Raw genomic sequence first — 14,463 nt, forward strand, 5'->3', positions numbered from 1 at the left:
AGGTGAACGGATGATGGTTCCCACCGTGAAGCATGGAGGTGGAAGTGTGATGGTGTGGGGGTGCTTTGCTGGCGACACTGTCAGTGATTTATTTAGAATTCATTATATTTTGAACACTTAACCAGCATGGCTACCACAGCATTCTGCAGCGATACGCCATCCCATCAGATTTGCGCTTAGTGGGACTATCATTTGTTTTTCAACAGGACTTTGGCCCAAAACACACCTCCAGGCTGCGTAAGGGCTATTTGACCAAGAAGGAGAGTGATGGAGTGCTGCATTTGGGATGAGTTGGACGGCAGAGTAAAGAAAAAACAGCCAACAAGTGCTCAGCATATGTAGGAACTCCTACAAATGGAACCCCTACAAAGGGTGGCTACTTTGAAGAATCTAAAATACATTTAGATTTGTTTAACACTTTTTTGGTTACTACATGATTCCATGTGTTATTTCATAGTTCTGATGTCTTCACCACTATTCTACAATGTGGAAAATAGTACAAATAAAGATAAACCATTGAATGAGTAGGTGTGTCAAAACTTTTGACTGGTACTGTACATAAAAAGTTTAAGATCATCAAACTATACAACTGAAAATTATCTTCGGAGTCACACGTACTGTAGGACAATACCTACCATATCTGTTGATGGGTAGGTACTGTATCCCTGTACAGGATGTTAATAGCTGTGGTTAAACTCAGGTAACTCTACAGTAGGGTTGTCATGATACCAGTATCACGATACTATGATACTCGATTATCCATGGCAAAAAGGAAAACACAAGGCAGTCTAAACTCTTTAAAAATATGCTTTGGTTCAAATAGTGTGCGCCATAGCTTGGAAAATAAACAAATGTAACTGTGGGTGACAATATATTGCTGTTTGTTTTTTTGTACTCAACATTAGGATTGTTTTCCTCAAGAAATTAAGTCTGGTTCAAGTTTGCTTGCCATGCTACTTGCGAGTATTGCAATACTGGTGTCATGAAAACACTACAGGGAGACGGAAAACCACTCACCAGGATGACCTTCTCAATCTCTTTAGATGGGCACCAGTGGAACATTCCCGTGGAGTCGTACTGCTTCACATTCATGTCCATGTTCTCCATCTGCTCGTTCCCAGGGATTAGTAGAGGGTCATGCCTGCTGAGGGGACACAACACAACAGTATGAGCTCACCATGGTAAACATAATTTATACAGTATATATATATGTTTTTACCTTTATTTAACTAGGCAAGTCAGTTAAGAACAAATTCTTATTTACAATAACGGCCTACCCCGGCCAAACCCAGACGACGTTGGACCAATTCTGCGCCACTCTATGGGACTCCCAATCACGGCCGGATGTGATACAGCTTGGATTCAAACCAGGGACTGTAGTGACGCCCCTTGCACGGAGATGCAGTGCATTAGACCACTGTGCCACTCGGGAGCCCAGTTGATCGTATTTGGTTTATATGTGTTGTATTATTATCTAGTTTTGGTTGAAACCTAAAACTACCACTCATTATCGCTTTCTGCTCAAATCCAAGATGACACAACTACCCCAGTCATCAGAGTTGCTGAGGGATATTGGTAGCAGCATTGGTAGCAGCATTGGGGAGAGAGGAAGGCTTGAGTTTCCACTGTGTCACCTGCTGAGCAATTAACCAAAATGTATGTTATTTTTGAACCAATGTTCTGTCAACTAATTGACAGAACATTGGTTCAATTACTTGATTTCGTTCAGTTTTTTTTCTGTGAGCTCTATGCGCACATTGCACAGTTTCTCTAGAGATAAATCAGATTCAGACTGAACTGTGCGATGTAGTAGGGAGTTGTGGTTTCCATCAGGCCAATATTCTACGTAGTTTAGCGCATAAAACATGGAAATTAACTACAATGACCATAATCCATTGTGAATCTACTTGTCTGGTCTGTGTTTCCTTTAATCCTGTTACAAAAAAGACAGAAGAATTCTCTATCGTGAGAGGATATAGAGAGCAGCTGTTGCTTCACGTCTCAACCTGAAAATAACGACCTCAAAAAGCACAAATCGCTCAGCATTAGTCACCGCTGACAAAGCTGACTGAGAGGCATTAGAATGGAGCGTCAATTACTGGCTTTTAGCTCTGTCTTGCTCACTCACGACGCAGCGCTACTAAGAGTAAAAGCTCTAACAGGACCGCACTTTAAATATTTCAGGAATTTGCCCAATCACATTTTGCGTTCCCAACTGATGTACATGAATGATTCATCAGCAGCGTGTCACCTTCAAACTGGCTGATGCACAGTGACGGGCCACTGAGTTTTATCAGGTGTTACGTTAACACTGACCATGGAAGAGTGTGTCCCGTCACTTTGGTATTATTAGTTCCACTGTGTTTGCACTCATTCTACAAGACATGATCCGGGATGTCCTCTGAAAGGGTTTCTAGGACAGAGAAATGGCAAGCCAAGCTCCTTCTCTGAATGCGATTTGTTCTGACTGAATAGAAAAGGGAGGATTTTGAATTGGTGTATAGGCATTTTTATTTTCTCCGGGCACCAACACACCTGATTCCACTAGGCTACTTACAGTAATTAAATCACCTGTGTTAGTGCTAGGATAGAACACAAATGTGCACCCCATGGGGGTCTCCCAGGACTGGATTGAGAAACACTGGGTCAGAGAGTGTAGCTTTGAGCTGATAGCCAGGGGCCAGACTACAAAGGCTTCTGTCTGTCTAGTGTCTACCAGGGGGCTACAGGGAAATAACTCTCTCTCTGTCAGTATCACCTCAAAAACCCTTACATGTTCACAAAGCCATCGTCTGCAATAGTTATTGTAAAGCACACAAGAACAAGTTAGAACACTAAGGATGTCCTGAAAACGCTAAAATTATTATTAACTGTATATTTAGAAAAAAACTGGCAAATATTTCCTATGTGGTTGTCAGAATACTTTTTTATGATTTCAAAAGCAGGGTAGGAAATAGCATCGTACATTATCTGGGCCAATCCACCAATTGTTTTATTCATTTAATATAACATGCTTTTAAAATTCAAAATGAAATGCACAATTTCTACCTAAAATATCAAAGAGATGCAAAAAAATATATTTTGCTTCTTTATGAGGGTGACATTGGCAGTGTGAGAAAACAGCACATCTCAATCACACTCTCTCTGTTCATTACATTGCAAGAAATATCACATGAACGATGTGTCAATTAGTTCCCTCCATCTCTCTCTCATTTTCTCCCTCAGGCTCTCAATCTTTCCCTCACTCTCTCATTCTTTCCCTCACTCTCTCATTCTTTCCCTCACTCTCTCCCTCCTTTGCTCTCATTCTCTCTCCCCCTCCTTCTCTCTCCCTCACTCCCTCCTCCTCTCTCTCCCTCCTTCCTTCTCTCTCTCCCTCCCTCCTTCCTTCTCTCCCTCCCTCCCTCCTCTCTCTCTTTCTCTCCCTCATTCACTGCATCCCCTCTCTTTCTTTCCCTCACTCCCTCCTTCTCTATTTTTCACTCCCTTCTCTCCCTCCCCTCACTCCTCTCTCCCTCCTCTCTCTCCCCCCCTCCTCTCTCACTCCCTCCTTTTCTCCCCCTCACTGCCTCCTTCTCCCTCCCTCCTTCCCTCCTTCTCACTCCCTCCTTCTCTCCCCCTCACTCCCTCCTTCTCTCCCCCTCACTCCCTCCTTCTCTCCCTCCCTCCCTCCTTCTCTCCCTCCCTCCCTCCTTCTCTCCCTCCCTCCCTCCTTCTCTCCCTCCCTCCTTCCCTCCCTCCCTCCCTCCTTCCCTCCCTCCCTCCCTCCCTCCTGTCACTCCCTCCTCCTTTCTATCTCTCCCTCCTCCTTTCTGTCTCTCCCTCCTTCTTTCTGTCTCTACCACCCTCCTCATCTCTCTCCATCGCTCTCTGTCTGTATGGTGCTGGTGTTAATAACTCTGACAACATTTAGTGCTTTTACACCCGGGCTGAATATTTCATTCTGAGCCGCGTGTTGCACCACTCACTCTCCATGAGCCCCTGTCACTTCAATCTGGGCACGTGGGGACTGACTATTGCAGGCAGGCAGGCAGGCACCTCCTCCTCCACTACCTTAGACAGCTATCTTTCACACAACTGTCAGCGGTGTGACTGCCTGCCTGTGTCTGTCTGTCTTCCTGTTTGTCAAGAGCCCTGTAACCCTCCTCTTGCCTCACCTCCCTTCCTCTCATCTCATCTCCCTCCTCTCCTATTTCCTTTCCTCTGCACTCTCTATCTTCTCCCCTCCTCCACTCGCTCTCCTCTACTCTCTCTCCTCTAATCTCCTCTTTTTTCCTCCCTCTCCTCTACTCGCTGTTCTCTACCCTACCCTAGAATCAACCAGGGTGAACTGGACGTTAACAGACATGACATTTGCGTTTTCCAGACCCCACCAGAGTATATACGAGTGGTTAACGTGTGTCCTGACTTCTTGTCCAGGAGCACGGTTGTCCGAGGAATGCGTGCGACGCCGAACACAGCTCGTTAGCTCAATGACACGTCTGATTGGCTGATAGTGAAATGACTTTATATTTGCACAGGCTGAGCTGGCCTCCAGACTAACATTTTCACATATCAGATATCTATCCAGTGTTGTGTTGGCTTTCCCTGTCCCTCTTGTACTGTATCAGTTTACAATAAAGTGTGTGTGTAAGATGCTATGGATATACTGTATCTTACAATACAAAAACATTTTGGTAGAATATTCATATTAAATTGGCTGGATAATGACCAGTGTAAATGTACATCACAACTTACTCTGTAATCTTTGGGACAGTGAAGCATTTTTTCTTATTTTGGCTCTATAGTCCATACGTTTGGATTTCAAATCAAACAATCCTGAATGAATTGTGAATAATGATGAGTGAGAAAGTTACAGACAGACAAATATCATACCCCCCCAAAATGCTAACCTCCCCTGTTATTGTAATGGTGAGAGGTTAGCATGTCTTGGGGGTATGATATTTGTCTGTCTGTAACTTTCTCACTCATCATTATTCACATTTCATCCAGGATTATCTGTAATCATGTTAGCGTCCACATTACTGCGGAAGTGTTTAGAAACATATTATATTTCTATTTACAAAAAACAAATGACTCCAAAATGACCCAATACATTATTTACCATTCATTTCTATTGGGCACAAAATAATCTGAAACACAACCAAAACAAACAGCAAATGCATCCAACGATTTGTAGTCACAAGCTTGATGTGGTCATTCCATGCTATGAATACGTGACCAAATACTACGTGTTTTACTCCTTTAATACAGTGAATTTGTCCCAATACCTTTGGTACCCAAAAATGGAGGGACTATTTACAAAAAGTGTTGTAATTTCTAAACGGTTCACCCGATATGGATGAAAATACCCTCAAATTAAAGCTGACAATCTGCACTTTAACCTTATAGTCATTGTTTGATTTGAAATCTAAACGTTTGGAGTATAGAAACAAAAGAGGAAAAAATGCTTTACTGTCCCAATAATTACAGAGGGCACTGTATTTGCATGTGGTTGCCTTCTCTAAAGAAAAGGCCTGACTGTACAGTAGCCTAGGCAATAAGAGACAGCCCATATCAGAAGAGAAATTGCCCTCTCTCTCTCTCCCTCAGTGTATATTTCAAACAGAGTTGAGTTATTCCAGTGCATCGTTCGGCAGTCGCTAGCTTGGGATGTGTGCTCCCCCAATCCCTCTCCAGCAGGCTATGAAGGCAGCCTCTCGCTTTGAAAATTCTACCCATCATGCAAACTGACAAAGGCATGATTTTCAAAAACCCACAGCCAATCTGTTGATCATTATTTATTTACAAAGGCCTTCAGGCAGCAAGTCCTGTAAAAACCAGACTTGATATAGTATACGCTCTCTCGGTCTCTCGCTAGCTCGCTCTCTTTTATTCCCCTCCTTGCTTGTAGAGTAAAGTGTCCCTAAGGCTACCTCAAACAATCACTTTTCATTGCACATAAAATCCAACTTGTAAAGCTTATTTAATATATATGGTATCATATATTGACAGGGGCTGGTGGGGGGGGGGGGGGGGGGGGCTGTGGAGGTGGGCGTTGTGGTCGGCGCTGGGTAATTTGATGTTTTGCTGAGGGCTATGACTTGAAAAAGCCTACACCTAGAACAGAGGACCTGTCATCCGCAGCACCCAAGAGCCAGCAGAATACAGAAGCAGCCCTAAAGCAGAGACAACTTTGACACCGCTTTGAAGCGTTTTTAAAACCAAGTAAATAACTCCCAAGAATTATTATCACTGTAAGATCAAAGCGGAGATGCATATATTACGTGGCAAACGGGGACCATCTCCTCTGCAGAGGAGAGAACGAGAGAAGGTTTATTGCTTTAAGTTAGGAAACAAAAACTAAGGAGCCATATAAACTAGCAGTTAGCTGGAAGCGTGCCAATTTCTCTTTCGTTTGTATCAGTTTCCTCTTTTTAAACCCCCCAAGGTCGATGTCCGCGCCTCTGCTGAAATCTTATTAGCATCATTTAAAAATCCCCATCAACATTTTTCAGTTTAAGCCAGAGATGTCGACCTTCAGCATCTGAGGTGAAAGGTGGCAGGGCTAGAGCGGTGCCAGACCGACCATGAGAAATCATGAAAATAGGTCTTCTCCTGAAAACGTCTGTAGCGTCCGAACGGTTTGGCCTACAAGCTATTATGACCCTGTGGAAAGACAAGACTCCCACGGTCACGGACATGTTTTGCTCCAGAATGCCCACAAGCCTCACAAGGCTAGTCTGAATGTAGCAGGGTACCAGTTTAAAAAATGAATGTAAATACAGTGCATTCAGAAAGTATTTAGACCCCTCGACTTTTTCCACATTTTGTTACGTTACAGCCTTTAACATTGATAACAAAAATATTTCATCCTTAGCAATCTATACACAATACCCCATAATGACATGCGAAAACAGGTTCTTAGAAATGTTTGCAAATGTATAAAAACGTATTTACATAAGTATTTAGACCCTTTGCTTATGAGACACAAAATTGAGCTCAGGTGCATCCTGTTTTCATTGATCATCCATGAGATGTTTCTACAACTTGATTGGAGTTCACCTTTGGTAAATTCAATTGATTGGACATGATTTGGAAAGGCACACACGTGTCTATATAAGGTCCCACAGTTGACACTGCATTTCAGAGCAAAAACCAAGCCATGAGGTCAAAGGATTTGTCCGTAGAGCTCCGAGACAGGATTGTTTCGAGGCACAGATCTGGGGAAGGGTACCAAAACATTTCTGCAGCACTGAAGGTCCCCAAGAACACAGTGGTCTCCATCATTCTTAAATTGAAGAAGTTTGGGACCACCAAGACTCTTCCAAGAGCTGACTGCCCGGCCAAACTGAGCAATCGGGGGAAAAGGGCCTTGGTCAGGGAGGTGACCAAGAACCCGATGGTCACTCTGACAGAGTTCTAAAGTTCCTCTGTGGAGATGGGACAAACTTCCAGAAGCCCAACCATCACTGCAGCGCTCCACCAACCAGGCCTTCATGGTAGAGTGGCCAGACGGAAGTCACTCCTCAGTAAAAGGCACATGGACAGCCCGCATGGAGTCTGCCTAAAGGACTCTTTAGATTCCCTGGTCTGATGAAACCAAGATTGAACTATTTGGCCTGAATGCCAAGCGTCTCGTCTGGAGGAAACCTGGCACCAACCCTACGGTGGTGGCAGCATCATGCTGTGGGGATGTTTAGCAGCAGCAGGTACTGGGGAGACTAGTCAGGATCGAAGCAAAGATAAATGGAGCAAAGTACAGAGAGATCCTTGATGAAAACCTGCTGCAGAATGCTCAGGATCTCAGGTTCACCTTCCAACAGGAAAACGACCCTAAGCACACAGCCAAGACAATGCAGGAGTGGCTTCGGGACACGTCTCTAAATGTCCTTGAGTGGCCCAGCCAGAGCCCGGACTTGAACCCGATCAAACATCTCTAGAGAGTCCTGAAAATAGCTGTGCAGCAATGCTCCCCATCCAACCTGACAGACCTTGAGAGGATCTGCAGAGAAGAATGGGAGAAACTCTCCAAATACAGGTGTACCGAGCTTGTAGTGTCATATCCAAGAAGACTCGGGGCTGTAATCGCTGCCAAAGGTGCTTCAACAAAGTACTGAGGAAAGGGTCTGAATACTTATGTAAATGTGATATTTCAGTTTTTATACATTTGCAATACATTACACATTTGTATAAAAAACAGTTTTTGCTTTGTCTGTACGGAGTATTGCGTGTTGATTGATAAGGGGGGACTATCTGTTCACCCATGTATGAAAGCCGCCCCACCTCCCCCGGCTTAGAGGGTTTTAAACAAGTGGACAAGTAGTACATACAATAATACAAAGGACTTCTTTTGGATGCTGTTCAAAGGTGCTCTAAGGGGACCTAGTAACAACTCTGTCACACTAAGCACACTAAAGGATTCAATTTAGTTTTGCAGAGGACATACCGTACACAGAAAAATATCCTATAAACTAAAAGACTATGTTTAAGTGAACAGCACCACCCTTTCTAGCACTTGACACAAAGATATGAGAAAACAATAACTTTTGTGAGAAGAAATTTGCAAACATAATTATAGGATCTTTCACCCACTTGGGAGTGAAACATAGTTCTGAAACAGTCATCCGATGGAGAAAAGCACATATATTTTACTGTGTCCCTATGTATACTTTCATTGTACTTTTAATACATTTGAAGACACATTTTTTCAAGATCTAATGGTATATAATGAATGGTATATAATGAATGGTATATAATGAATGGTATATAATGAATGGTATATAATGCCTTAAATATATGCTCTTCAGCTTCAAACATTTTGTGACTTGCATGACAAAAAATACACAGGACCATTAGGAGATGTCTATTGTATATTTATAAGACACAGGGGCCTAACAATCACTAATTTAAAAGGGAGTGGAACTACTCTGTGACCCTGTTCTCTCCCATCTTCACCACTGTGCTTCCACCCTGCCACCCCGATTGGACAGCCTCCACTCTCTCGGCATTTTCACGCTGTCGCGTTCCTACCGCTGTCTCTCTCCTCCCGCACAAAAAACGAAACCCTTTTATCTTTCAAAATCAATTAACTGCAGTTTAATTCCAGAGGACAGGATAAAGGGAAGGTAATACTGCAAATTCATTTTTGATTGCGATGATACATCTCACATATGGCCTTAAGTAGCAGAAACAGTAGTCGTAAGGGTTCCCACAATAGATCCCACTGCCCCGGGGCAGAGGAACCACAGGGAGGACTCTGATTGGTTGCTGGTGTCATTAGTGCCAGCGTTGTTTAAGGACTACATGTGGACGGGACTGGACGGGGGGGGGGGGGGGGGTGAAGGGGTGACAGATGACACTTTAAAGCCAGAGGATTTGTTTTTCAAACAGCTCCTCCTCCTCTCACAGACTCTGTCTTTCATGACAGAAATATTTCAGCTCTGTCATTACCCACTGTCTGACAGCATGCCAGTCTAAACACCCAAGCCGTCCTCTCCTTTTCGCACTCTCACTTTCTTCCCCCTCTCCTCTCTCAATCATTCGCTTGCCCTCCCCCTTTTTGGATCCCTCCTCCAACCATCCCACCACCATCTACCCGTCTCGCCTTCTCCCACTTCTCACTCTGACTTTCTTACTCTCCTCCTTATTTGTTCCCCACTTCCCCACCCTCACACTTCCTCTCTATCTTTCTGTCTGCTTCCCCACCCTCACACTCCCTCTCTATCTTTCTGTCTGCTTCCCCACCCTCACACTTCCTCTCTATCTTTCTGTCTGCTTCCCCACCCTCACACTTCCTCTCTATCTTTGTCTGTTCCCCACCCTCACACTTCCTCTCTATCTTTCTGTCTGCTTCCCCACCCTCACACTTCCTCTCTATCTTTCTGTCTGTTCCCCACCCTCACACTTCCTCTCTATCTTTCTGTCTGCTTCCCCACCCTCACACTTCCTCTCTATCTTTCTGTCTGCTTCCCCACCCTCACACTTCTGCTCTATCTTTCTGTCTGCTTCCCCACCCTCACACTTCCTCTCTATCTTTCTGTTTGAAGCATCAAATCAATGTCTTACCTCATCATTTTGGGCGAGTTGTTGGGTGAGTTTCGCATGCCTCCGTTCCGCTGCTTTTTTTTGGGCGACAGAGTTGACGGGTGCTCGTCTTCAACTGCAAACACATGCAAAGAGTGTCAGGCTATGGACAGACGGGGAGGTTAATGTGAGCTAGAACTGACACGTCAAAGAACACCAAAGCCAACACTCAATCAATCAAACATAGCAAAAAAACTAAACACCAACAACAACAAAAAATCATAGAAAAACAACAATATGTCAGAGTCAGAGAGAAGACCGTCAGAAAGAAAACACATTAGTTAGTAGCGGACAATTTGAGAAACGCAGGAGAAAAAAAACATGAATTGAAAAACCACCTAGTAAGATCTGACAAATTCGCCATCGGCTCACTCCGCCAAAGCCCAACCCCTTTGGTTCTGTTCCTCTGGACTGGGTTCTATAGAGTAGGACTGGATCACTTTAGATCCAGTATGTCCAGTATGTCTTTAGATCCAGTGGCCATCTTTGGATCCAGTCTAGTCTGCGTGTGGTTGGACCAACAGCAGTCTGCATCAGTGTGCCAATGCTTTCCAAGGCCAGCCAATACGGGCCATGTGACTAGGACAGACTGTCATTGTCAGTAGGCCATAGTGGACAAAAGCAATGACAGAGAGACAGACACAGAGAGACACAGAGAGAGACAGAGAGACAGAGAGAGAGACAGTGTGAGAGAGAGAGACAGAGACAGAGAGACACAGAGAGAGACAAAGAGACAGAGACAGAGAGAGAGCGAGAGAGAGCAAGACACAGAGAGAGACAGACAGACAGACAGAGATAGAGACACAGAGAGAGACAAAGAGACAGAGAGAGACCGAGACAGAGACAGAGAGACAGACAGACAGACAGAGACAGAGAGAGAGAGGGAGAGAGGATGGTTCTGTGTGCAATTTGGTTGTTTTGAATGGATGACTAATGTGGCAGACCCCCACCTCATCATTCCAGCTCTAGATATGGATAGGGTTTTAAAATTCCAGTAACTATACCCAAATTCCCAGGTTTTCCAGAAATCCTGGGTTGGAAGATTCCCAGATTCCCTCCTACCAATTTTGGGATAGTTACCGCAATTTTCCAACCCTAGCTACAAAGCACAATGGCTATTCTATATGTCTAAGCTCCATGCCACGAGCACTCAGCCAATTAGGACTGCACGAGCATCCCAGAGTAGCCAATCACATGCCCAACCAGCACTCCAAACAGGACATGATTGAGTAGCCTAGCATTAGCCAAGCATTATAGTAGCTAGATGAAGGTCAAGACAACCCATAGAACTTTAAAATAAATAAATATCTGAAAAAAATGACTTGCAAACACTCAGTAATCTAGGATGTATGCATTATTATGAACATAAGTTTTAAAGATACTTAAGAAACAAACTTGCTGAGCAAAAGCTTTAAATGAATACTTGTATTTAATCATTCTTTCTCTCCGGCCACCGCAATAAAGTCAGGAAGCACAGTGAAGTTTTAGATTAGCTTGATCTCATAGAAGTTTATTTTCCTCTCAGCTATTCCTCACTCTACAGGAGATTAAAACTTTTCTCCCAGCCCAGACAGACAGAAGACTAAGAGAAGAACACAGCTAGAGAGAAATCCTGTAACCTACTAAAGACTTCCAGTTTAGCTAACACCAGTCTGATCTTTTCCACCATCTGTCTGTGAATTCCAAGGGCTTTAAGAGTCAGACACCCAGGCACTCTTTTCATCCGCAGCACACAAATGCCAAAGCCACTGTCACTTCAAACCCTGTATTAGTGCTTTGGTTAGAAATCAATACCACAGCATGATATTAATGCAAATCAATGCTGCGTTGCTGCAAGCGCTGACTGCTCCGAGCAACGAGGACATTTCATTTCCGTCTGAGCATCCCTTCTAGACTTTCACCTAATTGCACTAATAAAAGGTAAAAATGCGACTTTGCCTCCTAAGAAAATGCCATTCTCTGACATTTCCACTTCGCAAATGTGGACATCCTGAATAGCTAATATCACAAGAAAGCGCATTCCACTTTACAAATGCATCTCTCTCTAGTCTAATCCAATTTGTGAAAATATCACAGAATAAAATATGTCCCTTTGTTGGCTTATTGTTCTATATTAGTGGATACAGCAAGGCTCATATATCTGGGCCTAGCCAGTTTCATGTCCTTGGCCTTGTGGCAGATCAGTTCTGTTAAAACGAGTGTGATTTAAGCAAAACAACAAAACTGAGATAATCAACAATGAAACAACATGTTCTGCACTGCAGCCATGGGGATCACAGCTTGTGTGTGACTGTTACTGCACCAATGACATTACTGTACATTGAAAACTAAACTGCTATCTACACAACAGTCTCTCTGAGATTGATACAGCAGACTGTTGTTGGCTCAATGTTCAGGGAGCAATTCCCCTAACACCACTTAAATATAACAACAATAAAATCAAAACTATGCAAACTTCTCAGGGCATTTATAAAAATGTAATAAAACATTAACAGATTGTATACATTTCTTAATTTGCAGGTGGACTAATGACTAGGTGTTCTATCACTACGCCAGGTTCCAATAACCCTCCAAACACATCCACTAGTCCTACTACATAGCAGCCACACACACAGCACTGGGTGTTGCATTAGTGAGTGTATGAGAGCTGCCTTCATGCAAAGCAGAAGCAGTGGTGCCGATTTACAACTAGCAGCAGCTCAGTGAAACCTGCATGCAGGCAGGCGACGGACGCAGGGTGACAGTACAGGACAGTACAGGGTGTTAGGGACTGATGCATCCTGCTAAGGGGGTCAACCTACAGGCCCTGCTGCTGTGGCCGTGCAGAGATGCGTTACTGGGGTGGTAACAGTATTTCACCGGCAGGCTGCGGGCCCGGCTCAGCCTGCTCTGTTCAGCCAGGGCCCTGCCCGCCGTGTCACCCCTGCCGGGGCCTGAGGTACTGATGCGGAACCCCCCATGGGGCCCAAGACCCACCCCTGGAGGAAGCAGGCTTCCTTTACGGTTATTAACGAGGGGTACGGCGGTGACCTCTCCCTGGGGGACCGGGGGGTCCTGGTGGAGGGAGGGGCGAGGCAGTGCATGGGGGCGCATGGCATTAGAGGTGATGGTGGAGGGCGGCGAGGTGCAGTTGGCAATTTTTATCGATCGGTTTTGTAAAGATGATCTAACTTCATCCTTCACTGTCAAACAATGGAGAATAAACAGAGTGAAAAAGATAAGCTGGGGAGAATGAGGTTCCTAGATAAATAGAATGGCAATGGTATTTACTTTACAATTTATCTTGTGCCGTGAAATATTAAATTGTGTTAAAACAATCTAGATGTTATTATATTCAGCAGATATATACATTTTAGGATAAATGTTATTGATTACATTTCTGCTTATTTTTTTTTAAACATGTACAGTAAACATGCTAATACGCAGTTACAAAATAAATCATTATTAAAACAATCTTCTATAAATTATTAATAATTTCCCCTGCATGTGAATGAATCACTAAATATTTTACGGGGGAAAAGTTCATGTGAATTTCATTGTTGGACCATTTATTTCCCCCTTGAAGATGACTTGAGAAGGGACTGAATGTGTGCCATGAAAGCAGCCATCATTTTCTCGGTAATTGACGATGACACCTCGGTTTTACTTAGCACCACTTAGGCACTTGGCATACGCTTAAAATAAAATGTTCAATATGACATTTGCTTTGCCATTCCTAATAAACATGAATTAATTAAAAGCTTTTTCTGCTTTTTTCCTCCCTCTCATTCCATTTTACTACACAGCGTGTTAGAACAAAGCAGTAACACAGCCTGTCTGAAAATAGTCAGGCCAAATTACTTTCCAAACCCCTCTATGGGCAAATGTAGAGGACGTTTCCCCATAATACTCTTACAGTATTGGTAGAAGGGAATTCACATTTTAAAACCACAGTGGAATGATTTCTATTAGAATTCTCGGAACACACAAAGAAGAGAGGAAAAGAAAAGAATGGAGAGGTACAAAAGTAAAGCAAAAAAAGAAAGGAGAAAAAGAGGAGGGAAAGAGGATAAGAAAGGGAGGTAAACAGAATAGCTGGTCTTCAAAGCGGAGGAGCGCAGGGGAAGTGTTCTCTTGTCCTCCTGCTGGTTAGTCGGTTGGTACAGTAGGTTGTTAGGTTGTTGTATGTGTCGTGGTCTTGGCCCCCCCAGGGCGCTAAACAGAGGTTTATCCCAGCCGTCAGCTGCCTCCTTGATTTACGGCGCGCCACCGATAGCTCCTGGATTCATCTGGCCCTTGTCAAACACGCGCAGCATTAGAGCACGTTCACACACCCTGGCAGGTCCACTGTTCACTCAGAACAGCCCAGACGGCAACTGTCCCTACCAGAAATGCTAATCACAAGACGGGGCGATCACG

At 43.9% G+C, this 14,463-nt stretch overlaps 1 protein-coding gene across 24 annotated transcripts in view; it reads right to left on the reverse strand.

The window, feature by feature from the left end:
• kcnma1a (potassium calcium-activated channel subfamily M alpha 1a) overlaps window positions 1–14,463 on the reverse strand; it is a 300,575-nt gene that overhangs the window by 24,929 nt on the left and 261,183 nt on the right. For 8 of the 24 annotated variants that reach the window (XM_090217158.1, XM_090217155.1, XM_090217153.1 and 5 more), the window contains 2 exons: window positions 10,048–10,141; window positions 1,018–1,144 (listed from right to left, as the gene is read on the reverse strand). In XM_090217158.1, the coding sequence (XP_090073284.1) occupies window positions 1,018–1,144; window positions 10,048–10,141 (221 nt within the window). Of the gene's footprint in view, window positions 1–1,017; window positions 1,145–10,047; window positions 10,142–12,866; window positions 13,248–14,463 lie in introns of all 24 variants that reach the window. The other 16 variants (XM_090217152.1, XM_090217144.1, XM_036960274.2 and 13 more) reach the window with 3 other exon arrangements.

The sequence above is a fragment of the Oncorhynchus mykiss genome, chromosome 23 (genome assembly GCF_057628025.1).
Source record: "Oncorhynchus mykiss isolate SJ-2025 chromosome 23, ASM5762802v1, whole genome shotgun sequence".
Taxonomy (NCBI): domain Eukaryota; kingdom Metazoa; phylum Chordata; class Actinopteri; order Salmoniformes; family Salmonidae; genus Oncorhynchus; species Oncorhynchus mykiss.